General features: G+C 43.9%; 1 protein-coding gene across 1 annotated transcript in view; it reads left to right on the top strand.

The window, feature by feature from the left end:
* The window catches only part of supt5h (SPT5 homolog, DSIF elongation factor subunit), a 57,165-nt gene that overhangs the window by 25,465 nt on the left and 9,187 nt on the right, over nucleotides 1–22,513 (top strand). Inside the window, exons 11-25 of the mRNA XM_061972245.1 lie at nucleotides 2,418–2,486; nucleotides 2,564–2,815; nucleotides 2,915–3,004; nucleotides 3,064–3,134; nucleotides 3,239–3,344; nucleotides 7,503–7,593; nucleotides 7,668–7,804; nucleotides 7,895–8,050; nucleotides 13,332–13,478; nucleotides 13,566–13,712; nucleotides 13,782–13,907; nucleotides 14,019–14,103; nucleotides 14,189–14,296; nucleotides 20,988–21,090; nucleotides 21,171–21,277. Coding sequence (XP_061828229.1) covers nucleotides 2,418–2,486; nucleotides 2,564–2,815; nucleotides 2,915–3,004; nucleotides 3,064–3,134; nucleotides 3,239–3,344; nucleotides 7,503–7,593; nucleotides 7,668–7,804; nucleotides 7,895–8,050; nucleotides 13,332–13,478; nucleotides 13,566–13,712; nucleotides 13,782–13,907; nucleotides 14,019–14,103; nucleotides 14,189–14,296; nucleotides 20,988–21,090; nucleotides 21,171–21,277 — 1,795 coding nt within the window. The remainder of the gene's footprint in view (nucleotides 1–2,417; nucleotides 2,487–2,563; nucleotides 2,816–2,914; nucleotides 3,005–3,063; nucleotides 3,135–3,238; nucleotides 3,345–7,502; nucleotides 7,594–7,667; nucleotides 7,805–7,894; nucleotides 8,051–13,331; nucleotides 13,479–13,565; nucleotides 13,713–13,781; nucleotides 13,908–14,018; nucleotides 14,104–14,188; nucleotides 14,297–20,987; nucleotides 21,091–21,170; nucleotides 21,278–22,513) is intronic.

Here is a 22,513-nt window from a genome sequence, read left to right as displayed (position 1 = left end):
TTGTGCCGTGGGGTTCTTTCAGGACCGACAGACTGAACGCCAGACGGCTTTGTCAGGTTTACAATCTTTTAATTTTACACAAAGTCTTTTCTCTTCCAACTCTTTTCTCTTTCTTTCCTCGCTTTTCGGCTCCTCTTCCTCGCTCGCTCGTCGTCCCCCTGTCTCTGGCTCTCCTCCTCTCTCGCTCCACGTCAGCTTCACTTTGGCTCCTTCCAGTCTCTCTTCCCTCTCTCTCTGCTGCTCCCCTTTTCTTCAGCGAGAGGAGATTGGATCATCGCGCACCTGGGCACGATTGCGGCGTCGCTCCCGGCGCGCCCCGCCTCGCCGCTCGCTCGCCGCCGCCGCCTCTCCACAGCGTTAAAGAAGAGCGCGTCTTTGTAAACACTAAACAGGCACGCCAAACGCGCCTCTCAGAGCGAAACGGTGCTTTAGTTTATGAATTTACAACGCAGATACAAATGACACATTCATGTTTTTGTGTAATGATGACAACGTATACGCACGCGGACGATTGACTAGTTGATGGTGATGGCAAGAACGCTGTCGGGTGTTTTCTTTTCAAATGTTCGTTCATAGCCGTTGTGCTGCTATGATAGGCCATTTCCGCTCGACACAGTGTGCATACAACAACATTATTAGGCCGTTTATTGAAATACTCCCACACTTTTGACGACTTTTGGCGTGCTTTTTTCCCCTCGCTCGCATCGTCTGATTTGCGCTACGCCATGACAGTAGTGTGACGTAAATATGCGACGCGCCGACGCACAAAAACGGCGTCGACGTATTTACGTAACCGATGACGTCGACTATGTCGACGCGTCGTTTCAGCCTTAATATCCACACATTCTTGCCATCTCTGTCGTAGCATAGCTTTCGTCGGTAAAGTGTGCGGAACAAACGTCCAATTTCTTGCCACTTTAGCATCTTTGGGCCACTGGTGCAACTTGAATCCGTCCCTGTTCGTGTTGTTACACCCTCCGACAACACACCGACGAGGCATGATGTCTCCAAGGTACGGAAAAAACGGAAAATAACATGATGTCTCCAAGGTACGGAAAACAGTCGAAAAAACAGAAAATAACAGAGCTGATTTGACTCGGTGTTTGTAATGTGTTTGAGAAAATGGCGGATTGCTTCCCGATGTGACGTCACGTTGTGACGTCATCGCTCCAAGAGCGAATAATAGAAAGGCGTTTAATTCGCCAAAATTCACCCATTTAGAGTTCGGAAATCGGTTAAAAAAATATATGGTCTTTTTTTCTGCAACATCAAGGTACCGTATTTTCCGCACCATAAACCGCCCTGGGTTATAAGCCGCGCCTTCAATGAACGGCATATTTCAAAACTTTGTCCACCTATAAGCCGCCCCGTGTTATAAGCCGCATCTAACTGCGCTAAAGGGAATGTCAAAAAAACAGTCAGATAGGTCAGTCAAACTTTAATAATATATTAAAAACCAGCGTGATGTGGGCGCGCATGGAGTCGTATATCAACATGGACGGAGCTGCGTGAAAAAAGCCACCCGGCCTCTTCGCGTAAACTTCCCTTAACCACTCGCTGATCTTTTCTTCATCCATCCATCCCTTCGAGTTAGCTTTTATGATGACGCCGGCTGGAAAGGTCTCTTTTGGCAAGGTCTTCCTTTTGAATATCACCATGGGTGGAAGTTTCTGGCCATTAGCATGGCAAGCTAGAACCACAGTGAAGGATGACTTCTCATTCCCTGTGGTGCGAATATTCACCGTACATGCTCCCGTTGTATCCACAGTGCGGTTCACAGGAATATCAAAAGTCAGTGGAACCTCGTCCATGTTGATAATGTTCTCTGGCCGGATCTTTTTTTCAGCTATCTTGTTTTTACAATATGCACGGAAAGTAGCCAGCTTTTCTTGAAAGTCTTTAGGCAGTTGCTGTGAAATAGTAGTCCGTGTGCGGATGGAAAGATTGCGTCTTTTCATGAACCGGAAACCTGTCGCTTAGTAGGAGCCATTTTGTGGTCTTTACAGATGTAAACACACAAAGGAAATGAAACGTAATATCCGCGCGCTTCTTCTTCTTCTACGGGGGCGGGTGGTTGCTTACAGTAGAAGAAGGAGCGCTTCCTCTTCTATGGGGGCGGGTGCTTACCTTGGCGGTTGCTTGCGTAGAAGAAGAAGCACTTCCTCTTCTACGGGGAATAAAGATGGCGGCTGTTTACCGTAGTTGCGAGACCTAAACTTTATGAAAATGAATCTTAATATTAATCCATATATAAAGCGCACCGGGTTATAAGCCGCACTGTCAGCTTTTGAGTAAATTTGTGGTTTTTAGGTGCGGCTAATAGTGCGGAAAATACGGTATATATTGACGCTTACATAGGTCTGGTGATAATGTTCCCCTTTAAACACACTCAAACTCACAGTGTCATGTCTTTTCAGATAGGGGAGGAGAGGGCCACAGCCATCGCACTGATGCGGAAGTTTATCGCCTATCAGTTCACTGACACAGTAAGAAGCTGTGAATGCTCATTATCCATTGTGTAAAAACGGTGTGTAGCTAAAATGTTCCACTGTCGCGCCCACAGCCGCTCCAGATTAAGTCTGTGGTGGCCCCGGACCACGTGAAGGGCTACATCTACGTGGAGTCCTACAAGCAGACGCACGTCAAAGCGGCCATCGAGGGCATCGGAAACCTTCGGATGGGCTTGTGGAACCAGCAGATGGTTCCCATCAAGGAAATGACGGACGTCCTCAAGGTTGTGAAAGAAGTCACCAACCTGAAGCCAAAATCCTGGGTCAGGCTGAAACGAGGCCTGTACAAAGACGACATCGCACAGGTGCTCATTGCAACACCCGGTCACTTTGGCAACACATTAGTTAGTGAGGAAGATAGAAGTTGTTTTAACGTCAGTGGTGTTCTGTTGCTTATCCTCCAGGTGGACTACGTCGAGCCCAGCCAGAATACAATCTCCCTGAAGATGATCCCTCGTATCGACCTGGACCGCATCAAGGCCAAGATGAGCTTGGTGGGTCAAGATCTCACACACAGGGGTTCATGACTTACACCTCCTTTCTGTTTATGCAGAAAGACTGGTTTGCTAAGAGGAAGAAGTTTAAGAGACCTGCTCAGAGGCTGTTTGATGCAGAGAAGATCAGGTAGGCACACAAAGGTAGTCTGCTCATATCATCTAAAATCCGCACCATAAAGCCACGTAGTTTGACGGTATGTTTGACTAACATGGCAACGTTTGATTTGACAGGTCGCTGGGAGGGGATGTCAGCCATGATGGAGACTTTATGATCTTCGAGGCAAACCGATACAGTCGCAAAGGTTTCCTGTTCAAGAGCTTCGCCATGTCGGCTGTGGTGAGCAGGAAGTCTTCTGATGATTTTCTCACTAAAGCATTTTTTAGTAAGGTGTCCTGTAGCACATGCACATAATATGTCCACTAAGTCCACCACACCCTTAATAATTTGTAATTTGTAAATCTCACGATGCACAGTTTTCCCCACAGACAGGCAATACATTTGTGGTGGCCAGAGGTGTGGTGGGAGTGTGACTAGGGGCTGTCAAAATGACACTGTATTGTTTGACACGTGTAATGTAAAAAGGCTTTAAAAAAGGTATACCGTATTTTCCGCACCATAAGGCGCCCTGGGTTATAAGCCGCGCCTTCAATGAACGGCATATTTCAAAACTTTGTCCACCTATAAGCCGCCCCGTGTTATAAGCCGCATCTAACTGCGCTAAAGGAATGTCAAAAAAACAGTCAGATAGGTCAGTCAAACTTTAATAATATATTAAAAACCAGCGTGATGTGGGCGCGCATGGAGTCGTATATCAACATGGACGGAGCTGCGTGAAAAAAGCCACCCGGCCTCTTCGCGTAAACTTACCTTAACCACTCGCTCATCTTTTCTTCATCCATCCATCCCTTCGAGTTAGCTTTTATGATGACGCCGGCTGGAAAGGTCTCTTTTGGCAAGGTCTTCCTTTTGAATATCACCATGGGTGGAAGTTTCTGGCCATTAGCATGGCAAGCTAGAACCACAGTGAAGGATGACTTCTCATTCCCTGTGGTGCGAATATTCACCGTACGTGCTCCCGTTGTATCCACAGTGCGGTTCACAGGAATATCAAAAGTCAGTGGAACCTCGTCCATGTTGATAATGTTCTCTGGCCGGATCTTTTTTTCAGCTATCTTGTTTTTACAATATGCACGGAAAGTAGCCAGCTTTTCTTGAAAGTCTTTAGGCAGTTGCTGTGAAATAGTAGTCCGTGTGCGGATGGAGAGATTGCGTCTTTTCATGAACCGGAAACCTGTCGCTTAGTAGGAGCCATTGTGTGGTCTTTACAGATGTAAACACACAAAGGAAATGAAACGTAATATCCGCGCGCTTCTTCTTCTTCTACCGGGGCGGGTGGTTGCTTACAGTAGAAGAATAAGCGCTTCCTGTTCTATGGGGGCGGGTGCTTACCTTGGCGGTTGCTTGCGTAGAAGAAGAAGCACTTCCTCTTCTACGGGGAAAAAAGATGGCGGCTGTTTACCGTAGTTGCGAGACCGAAACTTTATGAAAATGAATCTTAATATTAATCCATATATAAAGCGCACCGGGTTATAAGCCGCACTGTCAGCTTTTGAGTAAATTTGTGGTTTTTAGGTGCGGCTAATAGTGCGGAAAATACGGTACATATATTTAAACATAAATATGTTATTAATATCAATATATTTAATGTTTCATTATATTTCTGCTGCTTATTTTATTAATACAATCAATCACAGGCTTCACTTAGGACTCCCCTGGTTTATTTACAAATATTATTCTGCCCTCCCTGAAGGTTGGAATTAGTCTGGCGGATATACAGATAAACAGTCCTTTAAATCTGAGATGAATTCCACATGAAGTTGTTTATTGAAAATCTCTACGATTCAATTACTGTAAAACTAAACACACACAAAATATAGCACAATGATATTCCGATTCTAATTATGACAATTTGATTCAGAATACTGTTTTGCAATATATTATTTGACATAAAAAATATATAATAAAACCTTTTCAAAATACAGGTTACAAAAGCTCCTCTTGGCTGCTGGCGTATGACATATGACATCGAGTAAGCGCAGAGATTGCCTAAAAAAATCTATATTGTTAGATACTTGGGGGGGGGGGGGGGGGGGGGAATATATATATACAGGTAAAAGCCAGTAAATTAGAATATTTTGAAAAACTTGATTTATTTCAGTAATTGCATTCAAAAGGTGTAACTTGTACATTATATTTATTCATTGCACACAGACTGATGCATTCAAATGTTTATTTCATTTAATTTTGATGATTTGAAGTGGCAACAAATGAAAATCCAAAATTCCGTGTGTCACAAAATTAGAATATTACTTAAGGCTAATACAAAAAAGGGATTTTTAGAAATGTTGGCCAACTGAAAAGTATGAAAATGAAAAATATGAGCATGTACAATACTCAATACTTGGTTGGAGCTCCTTTTGCCTCAATTACTGCGTTAATGCGGCGTGGCATGGAGTCGATGAGTTTCTGGCACTGCTCAGGTGTTATGAGAGCCCAGGTTGCTCTGATAGTGGCCTTCAACTCTTCTGCGTTTTTGGGTCTGGCATTCTGCATCTTCCTTTTCACAATACCCCACAGATTTTCTATGGGGCTAAGGTCAGGGGAGTTGGCGGGCCAATTTAGAACAGAAATACCATGGTCCGTAAACCAGGCACGGGTAGATTTTGCGCTGTGTGCAGGCGCCAAGTCCTGTTGGAACTTGAAATCTCCATCTCCATAGAGCAGGTCAGCAGCAGGAAGCATGAAGTGCTCTAAAACTTGCTGGTAGACGGCTGCGTTGACCCTGGATCTCAGGAAACAGAGTGGACCGACACCAGCAGATGACATGGCACCCCAAACCATCACTGATGGTGGAAACTTTACACTAGACTTCAGGCAACGTGGATCCTGTGCCTCTCCTGTCTTCCTCCAGACTCTGGGACCTCGATTTCCAAAGGAAATGCAAAATTTGCATGGTTGGGTGATGGTTTGGGGTGCCATGTCATCTGCTGGTGTCGGTCCACTCTGTTTCCTGAGATCCAGGGTCAACGCAGCCGTCTACCAGCAAGTTTTAGAGCACTTCATGCTTCCTGCTGCTGACCTGCTCTATGGAGATGGAGATTTCAAGTTCCAACAGGACTTGGCGCCTGCACACAGCGCAAAATCTACCCGTGCCTGGTTTACGGACCATGGTATTTCTGTTCTAAATTGGCCCGCCAACTCCCCTGACCTTAGCCCCATAGAAAATCTGTGGGGTATTGTGAAAAGGAAGATGCAGAATGCCAGACCCAAAAACGCAGAAGAGTTGAAGGCCACTATCAGAGCAACCTGGGCTCTCATAACACCTGAGCAGTGCCAGAAACTCATCGACTCCATGCCACGCCGCATTAACGCAGTAATTGAGGCAAAAGGAGCTCCAACCAAGTATTGAGTATTGTACATGCTCATATTTTTCATTTTCATACTTTTCAGTTGGCCAACATTTCTAAAAATCCCTTTTTTGTATTAGCCTTAAGTAATATTCTAATTTTGTAACACACGGAATTTTGGATTTTCATTTGTTGCCACTTCAAATCATCAAAATTAAATGAAATAAACATTTGAATGCATCAGTCTGTGTGCAATGAATAAATATAATGTACAAGTTACACCTTTTGAATGCAATTACTGAAATAAATCAAGTTTTTCAAAATATTCTAATTTACTGGCTTTTACCTGTATGTATGTATGTATGTATATATATATATATATATATATATATATATATATATATATATGTATATGTATATGTATATATATATATATATATATATATATATATATATATATATATATATATATATATATATATAAAAACAGTTTACGCAGGGGTAGATCTTGATTTGGTTTTGGGTTCGAAGGTTGGCCTTTATGTCGATGGCTTAACGCTAACATACAATGGTTGGCCCCAATGACAGGCTCATGAAAAAAAGAATTGCAATCGTTTTAATATTTTGCAAACATTTCACCAATGCGATTTTAATGGAACAAAACTGACATAAAACAGCAAATGCATTTCTACTTACAAGCATTAACTTCAAAGATTGACCGTTAACTTTGAACTGGCCAATGCGATTTTAATGGAACAAAACTGACATAAAACAGCAAATGCATTTCTACTTACAAGCATTAACTTCAAAGATTGACCGTTAACTTTAAACTGGCCAATCAGCTGCTCGGCACTTTGTGCTGACTAACTCTGGACGCCTTTTGCTTCAACCTCAAACTGAAATTCTGAAACAAATAACATAGTCAATGGTTTGTGGCACACAATTGGCAGAAAGTGGCAGCCCTGGAAGGTGAAGTGTTACTATCCTGTATTGCTTAAAAGTAAAAATGTGTATTTTGATTTTTTCGGTTGGCAACCCGCCACAAGTGTGGGAAGCACTGATGCAATATTTGTGTCTTTTGAGACAGATCACAGATGGCGTGAAGCCCACTCTGTCAGAGTTGGAGAAGTTTGAAGACCAACCGGAAGGAATTGACCTTGAGGTGGTCACAGAGTCAGGTGTGTGAGGCGGTCAGTGTAAGACCTGCCCCTGCAAATGTCCGCTGGCTACAACCGTGTGTGTGTGTTTGCAGGTAAGGAGCGTGAACACAACCTGCAAGCCGGTGACAACGTGGAGGTGTGTGAGGGGGAGCTGATCAACCTGCAGGGAAAGATCTTGAGTGTGGATGGCAACAAAATCACCATCATGCCCAAACATGAAGACCTGAAGGTACACACACTTACCACATGTATGCCGTCCACGCCAAACATAACACGTTCTTCACAATAATCAGTGCCAACAATATGACTCCCCCTGCAGGACCCCCTGGAGTTCCCGGCTCACGAGTTAAAGAAATATTTCCGCATGGGCGACCACGTGAAGGTGATCGCCGGGCGTTATGAAGGTGACACGGGTCTCATCGTACGAGTGGAGGAGAACTTTGTCATCCTCTTCTCCGACCTCACCATGCACGAGGTACCTGCTGAAAACTGTGTCACGATATAAGTGTTTGTGTGTCGACAATTACTGATATTTTTTATGAACTATCGAAAATAAGGACCTAACGAAGAAAGTTTTTTACTTGAAATATAACCTTTTTCCGATCATGATCCCCTCAACTATCAAGGCAGAAAGGAAATGTCAACACAACCATGGAAAACACTCAAGCAATGTACAAAAATTCGAAAATCATGTTGAACATTTGACAATAACCTCTTAAAATGAAGGGGCAAAATAAAGGAATACATAAGAAATGTAACAAATTAGTGCTGCTGGTCCATTAACATTTTCATTTACCGGTAATTACTTTTTTTTTTTTTTTTTTTTTTTCTCCCCTATGTAATTATTTTTATATTGTTTACTTTCCTTTTTATCCAAGAAAATATTTATTTATCTATTAAAAAAAAAAAAAAAAAAAAAAGGAAAGAAAGGACCTTATCTTCACCAGACCTGGTTGTAAATGAAATTAGCTTCGTTTAAAGGTTTTTTTGTTTGTTTTTTTAAACCAGGTCCAGTCCAGATAATGTCCAAGTCGGGTCCAGCAACACACACCTTCATTCATGTACACTGAGAAAAAAAACCAAAAAATAAAACAGAAAATTTTGGAACACAACAGATTGCATATACCGTATTTTCCGCACTATAAGGCGCACCGGATTATTAGCCGCACCTTCTATGAATTACATATTTCATAATTTTGTCCACCAATAAGCCGCCCCGGACTATAAGCCGCGCCTACGCTGCGCTAAAGTGAATGTCAAAAAAACGCTGCGCTAAAGTGAATGTCAAAAAAACAGTCAGATAGTTCAGTCAAACTTTAATAATATATTGAAAACCAGCGTTCTAACAACTCTGTCCCAAAATGTACAAATGTGCAATCACAAACATAGTAAAATTCAAAATGGTGTAGAGCAATAGCAACATACCGGTAATGTTGCTCGAACGTTAATGTCACAACACACAACACACAAAATAAACATAGCGCTCACTTTCTGAAGTTATTCTTCATTCGTACCGGTAAATCCTTCGAATTCTTCGTCTTCGGTGTCCGAATTGAAAAGTTGCGCTAGCGTGGCTTCCAAAATGGCCGGCTCCGTCTCTTCGAAATCATCGGATTCAGTGTCGCTGTTGTTGTGCAGCAGTTCTGTGAATCCTGCCTTCCGGAAAGCTCGGACCACAGTTGTGACAGAAATATCTGCCCAGGCATTTACAATCCACTGGCAGATGTTGGCGTATGTTGTCCGGCGATGTCTGCCCGTCTTAGTGAAGGTGTGTTCGCCTTCGGTCATCCATTTTTCCCACGCAGTTCGCAGTCGTGATTTGAATGCCCTGTTGACACCAATATCCAGCGGTTGGAGTTCTTTGGTTAATCCACCCGGAATGACGGCGAGTGTTGTATTTGTGTGCTTCACTTGTTTTTTGACACCATCTGTGATGTGGGCGCGCATAGAGTCATATATCAACATGGACGGAGCAGCGTGAAAAAAGCCACCCGGCCGCTTCGCGTAAACTTCCCTTAACCACTCGCTCATCTTTTCTTCATCCATCCATCCCTTCGAGTTAGCTTTTATGATGACGCCGGCTGGAAAGGTCTCTTTTGGCAAGGTCTTCCTTTTGAATATCACCATGAGTGGAAGTTAGCATGGCAAGCTAGAACCACAGTGAAGGATGACTTCTCATTCCCTGTGGAGCGAATATTCACCGTACGTGCTCCCGTTCCACAGTGCGGTTCAGTTGCTGTGAAATACGGTAGTAATCCGTGTGCGGATGGAGAGATTGCGTCTTTTTATGACCCGGATCGTTTAGTAGGAGCCATTTTGTGGTCTTTACAGATGTAAACAGGAAATGAAACGTACGGTGATATCCGCGCGTTTTTTCTTCTTCTTCCGGGGGCGGGTGAAGCGCTTCCTGTTCTATGGGGGCGGGTGAAGCGCTTCCTGTTCTATGGGGGCGGGTGCTTTCCTTGGCGGTTGCTTGCGTAGAAGAAGAAGCGCTTCCTGTTCTACCGGGAAAAAAGATGGCGGCTGTTTACCGAAGTTGCGAGACCGAAACTTTATGAAAATGAATCGTAATAAAGCGCACCGGGTTATTAGGCGCACTGTCAGCTTTTGAGAAAAATTGTGGTTTTTAGGTGCGCCTTATAGTGCGGAAAATACGGTAATCTATAAACAAAATTACATTTTAAAAACAAAAACAAAAAATGTATGTACAGTCCAGCTTATGTTCAGGTCACTAAAAGTTAGGGAATACAACAACAGATAGCATATAATCTATAAACATAATTACACTTTCAACATAAGCCTTTGAGGACTTCCCATCTTTTTTTATGTTTTTTGGCATCATTATTGTTTTCAACCATGTAACTTTCTAAAGTTAAAAATACTGAATAAATCTTTTAAAGAAAGTAATACTAAGTGAATATCTGTTTTTGGCCTTAAAAATAAACCTTTTACCGAGTACTATAATTAAATTGGTTAAATCATGATTGTCAATGAACTCTCCCAAAATAACAGAAACCACATCAAGCTTCATAAACAAACCAATCCTTAAACACATTTTTTCAACTTCCACCCAAAAGGAAGACACAATATGACAATACCAAAACAAATGCAGGGTGGATTCAGACTCCAGACAACAAAATCGGCAGTCATCTGACTCTGTCATATTCCATAATTTTAACATTTTCCCCGTGGGTAAGAAGTTATAAATAATTTTAATTTGAAAATAACGATTTTGCACATCAATAGTAGTTTTATAGATTAGTTTGAATATGGCATCCCACGGCAACGGGCAGTCAAAAAAGTCCTCCCATTTTCCAAATGTGTTGTATGGGGCAGCCTTCACATATTTCTTTATTAAATAAAACTTATATATTTTTCTATTTATTTTAGTTCCTTTTTGCCAACTCGAATTTCTTATTAGAGGTTTACAAACTAATAATTTAGTAGTTCCATAATTAATTATTTGTTTCCATCTTTTCCCAATGACTCCAGTTAGTTGATTAAATGAAAAGCTTGAGCCAGCTGATATTTTTCAAATCATTGTTTCTTTACCTCACTGGGATCCCTGTATTACTGATTACAAGCGCCTTGGTCTGGCTACAGTCCGTCTTAAAAAATCCCAAAAACTGCCATACTGTCGAGGCGACTTTTCCTGTATTATCGACAATTTCTTGGCTCTCTGCAGCATTCTATTTTACTGTCTCTCCTCACTCCATGCAAAGAGTCAACCGCGAGACAACAAGATGGCACAACCAAACTCGATAGTTGATACTGTTACCTGATTGGCTGTTAGCGTGTCACTCCCACTGATCAGCGATCACTTCCTGCGTTGCTCGGTTAGCGACTGCCTTTGTTCGTCCAAACAACCTTGCTTCACAACTTCCTGTTTCTTCCGAGGAAGAAAGAAAATATATCGAACGTTTTATCGAACACAATTTGTAGTGCTAGTTGGTCACGTGTCTATGGCGATATATATTGATATCCTTTTATGATATCAGCTGAGGTGGGACCAAGTCATTGTTTTGAAAGTCACAAGTAAGTCTCAGGTCTTTGCCCTCAAGTCCAAGTCAAGTCCCGAGTCAAGACAGGCAAGCCCCGAGTCAAGTCCAAAGTCAAGACTGGAAAGTCTCAAGTCAAGTCCTAAGTCCTGCATTTTGAGTTTCGAGTCCTTTCAAGTCCTTTTAACCACAGACTAATATATTAACACAGATTGTGTATGCTTTTCAAACGCTGTATTTATTTATTAAAACAAGTGCATTTTAAATTGCAGGAAAGAAAATTGTGCTGACATTGCACTTTATAATAGCACTATTAACCAGTCATTTTAAACATTAACTCATTCCTTTACAGAACAAACACATTGAAAAATAAAGTGCAAATGTACTTATTTGTACAAAAGTGTTAACATTGAAAAAACATGACATATACGTGAACATAACAAAAAAGTTGTACTTTTTATATGTCAGGGCCCTATGCTGCATTGCATTTGCAAAAGACCAAATTAGCCAAGAGTCTGTCAGTCATTTGTGCACGATGGGGGCGTAGTATGATGCCACCATGGCTGAAAACTCGCTCCACTGGAGCACTGGAGGCAGGCACTGCCAAGACTCTCATGGCCACTCGGAAGGAAGGAAGAGTCTTCATGTTCAATGCCCAGAACAAAAGGGGGGAGAGAGTTGTTTTGGGTTGGTGCACTACTTGTAAGTGTATCTTGTGTTTTTTATGTTGATTTAATAAAAAAAATAAATAAATAAAAAAATTATTTCTTGTGCGGCCCGGTGGTTGGGGACCACTGAGGTAAACAACCAACAGTATGTCAGAAAGCTAGCTAAAACGGTACACATATTCATAATATAGTATACATTTTAACTGACCTTTTACTATTTTTGTCTTTTTTTAGGTGGCTAAAATACGCGGTGCTGCTGACCGCCGTCTAACGTTACGTGTGATATATTGACTAACGTAACCCTGCTTAAAAAAAAATCACTGAACAAAAAGTATGAATAAGGTAGTGAACTGCAACAGATTCCCGTGTTTGCAATAACGTTATAACGTTAGCAGTGAGTTTACAGCCTCACTGATTTAACTACACAGCAAATAAAAGTCACGTTACTTAGCCAATAAACGTTATCTTACATTCAAAACTTACCGTTCTTTGTGCAACTTCAAATGCCGGACGAAGTTGGAAGTTGTTGCCTCTCCATCAGTAATTTTCGAACCGCATGTGTTGCATACTGCAAACCGTTTTGTGTTGACCACCTCGTAATTTTTATACCCAAACAAAATTATTTTAGGTATCATTTTTTGTTCACTGGCGTGTGGTTTGGACATGTCTTCTTCGTTGGTTGTCCTGCAATTTGATTGGATGAATGCTGTGTGATGAAAACAAAGTAGATCTAATTTGATTGGCTGTTGTACTGAGCGCACACCAGCTGACACACGCAACGCTGATAGACAAGTACACAATGAAAAATACGGAGCGCTCCCGAATAACTTTTTCATCTTTGGGTTTTGGGGAAAGTAGCAAGTCATGTCAATTCAAAAGGCTCAAGTCCAAGTGAAGTCACAAGTCATTGATGTTAAAGTCTAAGTCGAGTTGCAAGTCTTTTTACATTTTGTCAAGTCGAGTCTAAAGTCATCAAATTCATGACTCGAGTCTGACTTGAGTCCAAGTCATGTGACTCGAGTCCACACCTCTGGTAAACGGAGAGCAGAGTCAGCCTGGTGATCCTTGGTTGCTTGTTTCCTGCCTGCAGCTGAAGGTGTTACCCAGAGATCTGCAGCTCTGCTCAGAAACAGCGTCTGGCGTTGACGCAGGGGGCCAGCACGAGTGGGGGGAGCTGGTGCAGCTAGACCCGCAGACGGTGGGAGTCATCGTGCGGCTGGAGAGAGAGACGTTTCAGGTGATTTTTTTTATTGATTTATTTTTATTAAATGTAATAGCCTAAAAAACTTGAGCGAATGATGCCACTTGGCCCTCCCTCTCACAGGTGTTGAACATGCACGGGAAAGTGCTGACGGTGCGCCACCAGGCGGTCAACCGCAAAAAGGACAACCGTTTTGCAGTGGCACTGGACTCTGAGCAGAACAACATCCATGTCAAAGACATCGTGAAGGTTATTGACGGCCCGCACTCGGTAAGAACGTTGATGTCTTCTCGCTAATGTCACGTTCACACTAACACTCAAAGTGTGTGCCCCCTGCAGGGCCGAGAAGGTGAGATTCGCCATCTTTTCCGAGGATTCGCCTTCCTGCACTGTAAGAAGCTTGTGGAGAACGGAGGAATGTTTGTCTGCAAGACCCGCCACCTCGTGTTAGCTGGCGGCTCCAAGGTCAGCTGTCATTTGCTGACATTAATTCACTCGCGTGCACGCCGCCATCTCATCAAGGACTGACTTTACTCAGTTTGTGCACATGTTGACTCAGTTGGTCGTGTCTTTCAGCCCAGAGACGTGACCAACTTCACAGTGGGAAGCTTCGCTCCCATGAGCCCACGCATCAGCAGCCCCATGCATCATGGCGGCGGTGGTAAGGGGCCCCCTTCTGGCTGGTTAACAGTGGAGCATCAGTTTTCACATTTTGAGTGTTTGAAGGGAGGTTTGTCACCCTGCAGGTGCACAGCAGCGAGGGGGAGGCGGAGGCGGCATGGGGCGTGGCCGAGGTCGAAGAGACAACGAGCTGATTGGTCAGACGGTTCGCATCTCTCAGGGTCCTTATAAAGGTAACAAGGGTCACAATCAGGCTCGAAAGGGCACGTGATTTCGCAATGCATTATGGGACCGCGGCAACCATTGTTGTTGGCTAAATCATTTGTTTACCGTATTTTCCGCACTATAAGCCGCGCCTAAAAACCACAAATTTTCTCAAAAGGTGACAGTGCGGCTTATAACCCGGTGCGCCTTATATATGGATTAATATTAATATTCATTTTCATAAAGTTTAGGTCTCGCAACTACGGTAAACAGCCGCCATCTTTTTTCCCCGTAGAAGAGGAAGCGCTTCTTCTTCTATGGTAAGCAACCGCCAAGGTAAGCACCCGCCCCCATAGAAGAGGAAGCGCTTCTTCTTCTACTGTAAGCAACCACCCGCCCCCGTAGAAGAAGAAGCCCCCGGATATTGCGTTTCATTTCATTTGTGTGTTTACATCTGTAAAGACCACAAAATGGCTCCTACTAAGCGACAGGTTTCCGGTTCATGAAAAGACGCAATCTCTCCATCCGCACACGGACTACTATTTCACAGCAACTGCCTAAAGACTTTCAAGAAAAGCTGGCTACTTTCCGTGCATATTGTAAAAACAAGATAGCTGAAAAAAAGATCCGGCCAGAGAACATTATCAACATGGACGAGGTTCCACTGACTTTTGATATTCCTGTGAACCGCACTGTGGATACAACGGGAGCACGTACGGTGAATATTCGCACCACAGGGAATGAGAAGTCATCCTTCACTGTGGTTCTAGCTTGCCATGCTAATGGCCAGAAACTTCCACCCATGGTGATATTCAAAAGGAAGACCTTGCCAAAAGAGACCTTTCCAGCCGGCGTCATCATAAAAGCTAACTCGAAGGGATGGATGGATGAAGAAAAGATGAGCGAGTGGTTAAGGGAAGTTTACGCGAAGAGGCCGGGTGGCTTTTTTCACGCAGCTCCGTCCATGTTGATATACGACTCCATGCGCGCCCACATCACGCTGGTTTTTAATATATTATTAAAGTTTGACTGACCTATCTGACTGTTTTTTTGACATTCCCTTTAGCGCAGTTAGATGCGGCTTATAACACGGGGCGGCTTATAGGTGGACAAAGTTTTGAAATATGCCGTTCATTGAAGGCGCGGCTTATAACCCAGGGCGGCTTATGGTGCGGAAAATACGGTACATGGCTGTACTCTACTTGCGGTAATGTGAGAGAGCAAAAAACTGTATTAAAATGGGTCATACAAAGTAAAATAATCAACGGACAGGGATGAACTGTACCCACTAACCACGTTAAACCCAGATTCCGAACTAACAAAGGTCTTAACTCATTCTCTTTCTATGCCACATCAATGTGGAATGCGCTCCCAACAGGTATAAAAGAAAGTGCATCTCTATCCTCCTTCAAAACCGCAATAAAAGTTCACCTCCAGGCAGCTACAACCCTAAACTAACACCCTCCCCGGATTGTTAATAATCAAATGTAAACAATCAAATGCAGATACTTTTTCTTATGCCTTCTGATCGCTCGCTCTCTCTCTCTCTCTCTCTCTCTCCCCCCCTCCCCCCACTACTTGCTGTCCATATCCTACCAAGTCAGACCTACACTGTTCCAATATCCATTTCTCTCAGAGGTGGGTAGTAACGCGCTACATTTACTCCGTTACATCTACTTGAGTAACTTTTGGGATAAATTGTACTTCTAAGAGTAGTTTTAATGCAACATACTTTTACTTTTACTTGAGTATATTTATAGAGAAGAAACGCTACTTTTACTCCGCTACTTTTATCTACATTCAGCTGGCTACTCGCTACTAATTTTTATCGATCTGTTAATGCACGCTTTGTTTGTTTTGGTCTGTCAGACAGACCTTCATAGTGCCTGCGTTTCAACAAATACGGTCACTGGTGACGTTCACTCCGTTCCACCAATCAGATGCAGTCACTGGTGACGTTGGACCAATCAAACAGAGCCAGTGGTCACATGACCTGACTTAAACAAGTTGAAAAACTTATTGGGGTGTTACCATTTAGTGGTCAATTGTACGGAATATGTACTGTACTGTGCAATCTACTAATACAAGTTCCAATCAATCAATCAAAAGTGTGAAGGAAAAAAGACAATTTTTTATTTGTACCGTACACCCCGTCAAAAGCCTAAAGACTGACTGCACAGTTCCTGTCTTCACAATAAAAGTGCCGCTCCATCGCGCCTGCGCTTTCAAAATAAGAGTCTCCGAAAGCCTGCGCAAACAAGCTAGCAAGCTACGGAGTTTGCCGCCAATGTATTTCTTGTAAAGTGTATAAAAACGAATATGGAAGCTGGACATATAAGATGCCAAAAACAAACCACTTTCATGTGGTATTAGACAGAAAGGAGGAACTTTTTTTCTCCTCCATTTGAAAACGTGGACGTTTGTCATCACTACTGTCTGATTCCAATCAATGCAAGTCATCAGAATCAGGTAATACACCAACTTATATTCTTGTCTTCATGAAAGAAAGGAATCTATATGTGTTAAACATGCATGTATATTCATTAAAACACTATTACCGTATTTTCCGCACTATAAGGCGCACCGGATTATTAGCCGCACCTTCTATGAATTACATATTTCATAATTTTGTCCACCAATAAGCCGCCCCGGACTAAAAGCCGCGCCTACGCTGCGCTAAAGTGAATGTCAAAAAAACGCTGCGCTAAAGTGAATGTCAAAAAAACAGTCAGATAGTTCAGTCAAACTTTAATAATATATTGAAAACCAGCGTTCTAACAACTCTGTCCCAAAATGTACGCAAATGTGCAATCACAAACATAGTAAAATTCAAAATGGTGTAGAGCAATAAATAGCAACATAATGTTGCTCGAACGTTAATGTCACAACACACAAAATAAACATAGCGCTCACCTTCTGAAGTTATTCTTCATTCGTAAATCCTTCGAATTCTTCGTCTTCGGTGTCCGAATTGAAAAGTTGCGCAAGCGTGGGATCCAAAAATGGCCGGCTCCGCCTCGTCGAAGTCATCGGATTCAGTGTCGCTGTTGTTGTGCAGCAGTTCTGTGAATCCTGCCTTCCGGAAAGCTCGGACCACAGTTGTGACCGAAACTATCTGCCCAGGCATTTACGATCCACTGGCAGATGTTGGCGTATGTCGACCGGCGCTATCTGCCCGTCTTAGTGAAGGTGTGTTCGCCTTCGGAGCTGTGTGAAAAAAGCCACCCGGCCTCTTCGCGTAAACTTCCCTTAACCACTCGCTCATCTTTTCTTCATCCATCCATCCCTTCGAGTTAGCTTTTATGATGACGCCGGCTGGAAAGGTCTCTTTTGGCAAGGTCTTCCTTTTGAATATCACCCTGGGTGGAAGTTAGCATGGCAAGCTAGAACCACAGTGAAGGATGACTTCTCATTCTCTGTGGTGCGAATATTCACCGTACGTGCTCCCGTTCCACAGTGCAGTTCACAGGAATATCAGTTGCTGTGAAATACGGTAGTAATCCGTGTGCGGATGGAGAGATTGCGTCTTTTTATGAACCGGATCCTTGTCCTTTGTAGGAGCCATTTTGTGGTCTTTACAGATGTAAACAGGAAATGAAACGTACGGTGATATCCGCGCGTTTTTTCTTCTTCTTCCGGGGGCGGGTGAAGCGCTTCCTGTTCTATGGGGGCGGGTGCTTTCCTTGGCGGTTGCTTGCGTAGAAGAAGAAGCGCTTCCTGTTCTACCGGGAAAAAAGATGGCGGCTGTTTACCGAAGTTGCGAGACCGAAACTTTATGAAAATGAATCGTAATAAAGCGCACCGGGTTATTAGGCGCACTGTCAGCTTTTGAGAAAAATTGTGGTTTTTAGGTGCGCCTTATAGTGCGGAAAATACGGTAACATGTAAACAAAAACGGCAAAAAAATAAATATAAATGATATACTGTATATATCAATGTATATATATATATATGTGTGTGTGTGTATATATATGTATATATGTGTGTGTGTGTATATATATATATATATATATATATATATGTATGTGTATGTGACTCATCAGTTACTCAGTACTTGAGTAGTTTTTTTACAACATACTTTTTACTTTTACTCAAGTAAATATTTGGGTGACTACTCCTTACTTTTACTTGAGTAATAAATCTCTAAAGTAACAGTACTCTTACTTGAGTACAATTTCTGGCTACTCTACCCACCTCTGATTTCTCTGTTCTCAATTGTTGATGACTGATGATAACAACCAAACCCAACCCCCCCTCCAAACCCCGGATTGTAAATAATTCAATGTGATGATCTTGCTGAGGTTGCCGAGGTAGTTAAAAAGCTCCTCGGTGGCAGGGCCCCGGGGGTGGATGAGATCCGCCCGGAGTTCCTTAGGGCTCTGGATGTTGTGGGGCTGTCTTGGTTGACAAGACTCTGCAACATCGCGTGGACATCGGGGGCGGTACCTCTGGATTGGCAGACCGGGGTGGTGGTTCCTCTCTTTAAGAAGGGGAACCGGAGGGTGTGTTCCAACTATCGTGGGATCACACTCCTCAGCCTTCCTGGTAAGGTCTATTCAGGTGTACTGGAGAGGAGGCTACGCCGGATAGTCGAACCTCGGATTCAGGAGGAACAGTGTGGTTTTCGTCCTGGTCGTGGAACTGTGGACCAGCTCTATACTCTCGGCAGCGTCCTTGAGGGTGCATGGGAGTTTGCCCAACCAGTCTACATGTGCTTTGTGGACTTGGAGAAGGCATTCGACCGTGTACCCCGGGAAGTCCTGTGGGGAGTGCTCAGAGAGTATGGGGTAACGGACTGTCTTTATTGTGGCAGTTCGCTCCCTGTATAATCAGTGTCAGAGCTTGGTCCGCATTGCCGGCAGTAAGTCGGACACGTTTCCAGTGAGGGTTGGACTCCGCCAAGGCTGCCCTTTGTCACCGATTCTGTTCATAACCTTTATGGACAGAATTTCTAGGCGCAGTCAGGGCGTTGAGGGGATCTGGTTTGGTGGCTGCAGGATTAGGTCTCTGCTATTTGCAGATGATGTGGTCCTGATGGCTTCCTCCGGCCAAGATCTTCAGCTCTCACTGGATCGGTTCGCAGCCGAGTGTGAAGCGACTGGGATGGGAATCAGCACCTCCAAGTCCGAGTCCATGGTTCTCTCCCGGAAAAGGGTGGAGTGCCATCTCTGGGTTGGGGAGGAGATCTTGCCCCAAGTGGAGGAGTTCAAGTACCTCGGAGTCTTGTTCACGAGTGAGGGAAGAGTGGATCGTGAGATCGACAGGCGGATCGGTGCGGCGTCTTCAGTAATGCGGACGCTGTATCGATCCGTTGTGGTGAAGAAGGAGCTGAGCCGGAAGGCAAAGCTCTCGATTTACCGGTCGATCTACGTTCCCATCCTCACCTATGGTCATGAGCTTTGGGTCATGACCGAAAGGACAAGATCACGGGTACAAGCGGCCGAAATGAGTTTCCTCCGCCGAGTGGCGGGGCTCTCCCTTAGAGATAGGGTGAGAAGCTCTGTCATTCGGGGGGAGCTCAAAGTAAAGCCGCTGCTCCTCCACATTGAGAGGAGCCAGATGAGGTGGTTCGGGCATCTGGTCAGGATGCCACCCGAACGCCTCCCTAGGAAGGTGTTTCGGGCACGTCCGACTGGTAGGAGGCCACGGGGAAGACCCAGGACACGCTGGGAAGACTATCTCTCCCGGCTGGCCTGGGAACGCCTCGGGATCCCCCGGGAGGAGCTGGACGAAGTGGCTGGGGAGAGGGAAGTCTGGGCTTCCCTGCTTAAGCTGCTGCCCCCGCGACCCGACTTCGGATAAGCGGAAGAAGATGGATGGATGGATGGAATCAATTTAAGTGGACCCCGACTTAAACAAGTGGAAAAACTTATTGGGGTGTTACCATTTAGTGGTCAATTGTACGGAATATGTACTTCACTGTGCAACCTACTAATAAAAGTCTCAATCAATTCCAAAGGTTCGCTACCTAGAAAGGATAAGTAAAATTGGTGGAATTGAGCCAATGAACAAGAGATTTCGGTCAAGGGAGTCAGTTTTTCTACCAGTGAAGAATTTCAGAGTGCTAAGTCTGTGAGGCCTATCTGCGGCTTTCAACCCTTATGCTTCCGAGATGGAGTGATAGTGCCCAGCTTTATTTTATAAGTTCCCTTAAACAACTTTTACTTTTAAATACGTTGATCACTGCGCTATTCTCCCGAAAATAATACTCATTAATTTGTGTGCGTACTCATGACTTAAAGTAAACAGACAGGCTTTTTTCCCTAAATGCTACGTGTGAAACTAAATACAACATGCTTTAGTTCAAATTTAGAAGTGTGAAAATGCAGTGAACACACCCAGATGTACCAGGTGATGGCGTTAATAGTGATGTTTGAGCATCTCACGGCTGCTATCCAGGCTATTTGCCGTCTCTTTATTAGCTCCCTACCTGAGTTCCTTGGTTTTGCTTTTACGGTTTTCACGTTTTTTTTCCCCTGAAGCGATTATGACAATGATTGTGGCAGTTAATGATGCTGCACGTTCGCGCCATGTTTTGAACTTGGTAAAGAAAAGAACAAAACTTAAGCACAGAGTCTTGCATTCAGCCATGTAAATAAGCTGTTTAGAGGCCCGTAAACCCCACAATGCATTGTGTTTATTACGTCACACTTTCAAGGCCTATAACACAGCCTTGATGTCTGGACTTCGTATCCAATGTCGGATGTTGACATGTCTCAGGTTACATTGGTGTTGTGAAGGATGCCACAGAGTCCACAGCCAGAGTGGAGCTTCACTCCACCTGTCAGACCATCTCAGTTGACAGACAACGCTTAACCACCATGTGAGTCACCTTTTTTTTTCCTCTTTTGTCCATTTGCAACAGAATGTTCTAACACTAATCTACTGTCTTCTTGTCCTCAGGGGCGCACAGAAACACACTGGAATGACCTCCGCTCACGGGCGCACTCCCATGTACGGCTCGGGCTCCAGGACACCTATGTGTGGCTCTCAGACGCCGCTGCATGACGGTAAGACACTCGCATTGTGATTACCGTATTTTCTGGACTACAAAGCGCACCGTAGTGATGAGTCCGGCAACACCGATGCATCGGCGCATGCGTTGAGCTCATAGAGCAAAACCCTGTGTCGGTGCGCGTACCGCTTTTAGAAAGTCACGTGACCGATCATGGGCTGTTTCGGTCACGTGACCGATACGCGAACTGTGTCGCACTGACGCCTCCTCTGTGGCCTGTGAGCGGGTCTTTTCTACAGCCGGAGAAATAATAACTAAGCAGAGAAATCGTCTAAAATTTAATACGTTGGAAAAACTCTTTTTTTTAAAAAATAAAAATGTGTAAAAAAAATAAAATAAATTCCCAGTCCACAAGCATCCTCATTCACAACACGTTCTCTTAGATTTCCATGTTATGATACATGTTCGCATTACCGTATTTTCCGCACCATAAGCCGCCCTGGGTTATAAGCCGCGCCTTCAATGAACGGCATATTTCAAAACTTTGTCCACCTATAAGCCGCCCCGTTATAAGCCGCATCTAACTGCGCTAAAGGGAATGTCAAAAAAACAGTCAGATAGGTCAGTCAAACTTTAATAATATATTAAAAACCAGCGTGATGTGGGCGCGCATGGAGTCGTATATCAACATGGACGGAGCTGCGTGAAAAAAGCCACCCGGCCTCTTCGCGTAAACTTCCCTTAACCACTCGCTCATCTTTTCTTCATCCATCCATCCCTTCGAGTTAGCTTTTATGATGACGCCGGCTGGAAAGGTCTCTTTTGGCAAGGTCTTCCTTTTGAATATCACCATGGGTGGAAGTTTCTGGCCATTAGCATGGCAAGCTAGAACCACAGTGAAGGATGACTTCTCATTCCCTGTGGTGCGAATATTCACCGTACGTGCTCCCGTTGTATCCACAGTGCGGTTCACAGGAATATCAAAAGTCAGTGGAACCTCGTCCATGTTGATAATGTTCTCTGGCCGGATCTTTTTTTCAGCTATCTTGTTTTTACAATATGCACGGAAAGTAGCCAGCTTTTCTTGAAAGTCTTTAGGCAGTTGCTGTGAAATAGTAGTCCGTGTGCGGATGGAGAGATTGCGTCTTTTCATGAACCGGATCCCTGTCGCTTAGTAGGAGGCATTTTGTGGTCTTTACAGATGTAAACACACAAAGGAAATGAAACGTAATATCCGCGCGCTTCTTCTTCTTCTACGCGGGCGGGTGGTTGCTTACAGTAGAAGAAGAAG

The sequence above is a fragment of the Nerophis lumbriciformis genome, linkage group LG17 (genome assembly GCF_033978685.3).
Source record: "Nerophis lumbriciformis linkage group LG17, RoL_Nlum_v2.1, whole genome shotgun sequence".
Classification (NCBI taxonomy): domain Eukaryota; kingdom Metazoa; phylum Chordata; class Actinopteri; order Syngnathiformes; family Syngnathidae; genus Nerophis; species Nerophis lumbriciformis.
This window is presented reverse-complemented; position numbering and strand designations above follow the sequence as displayed.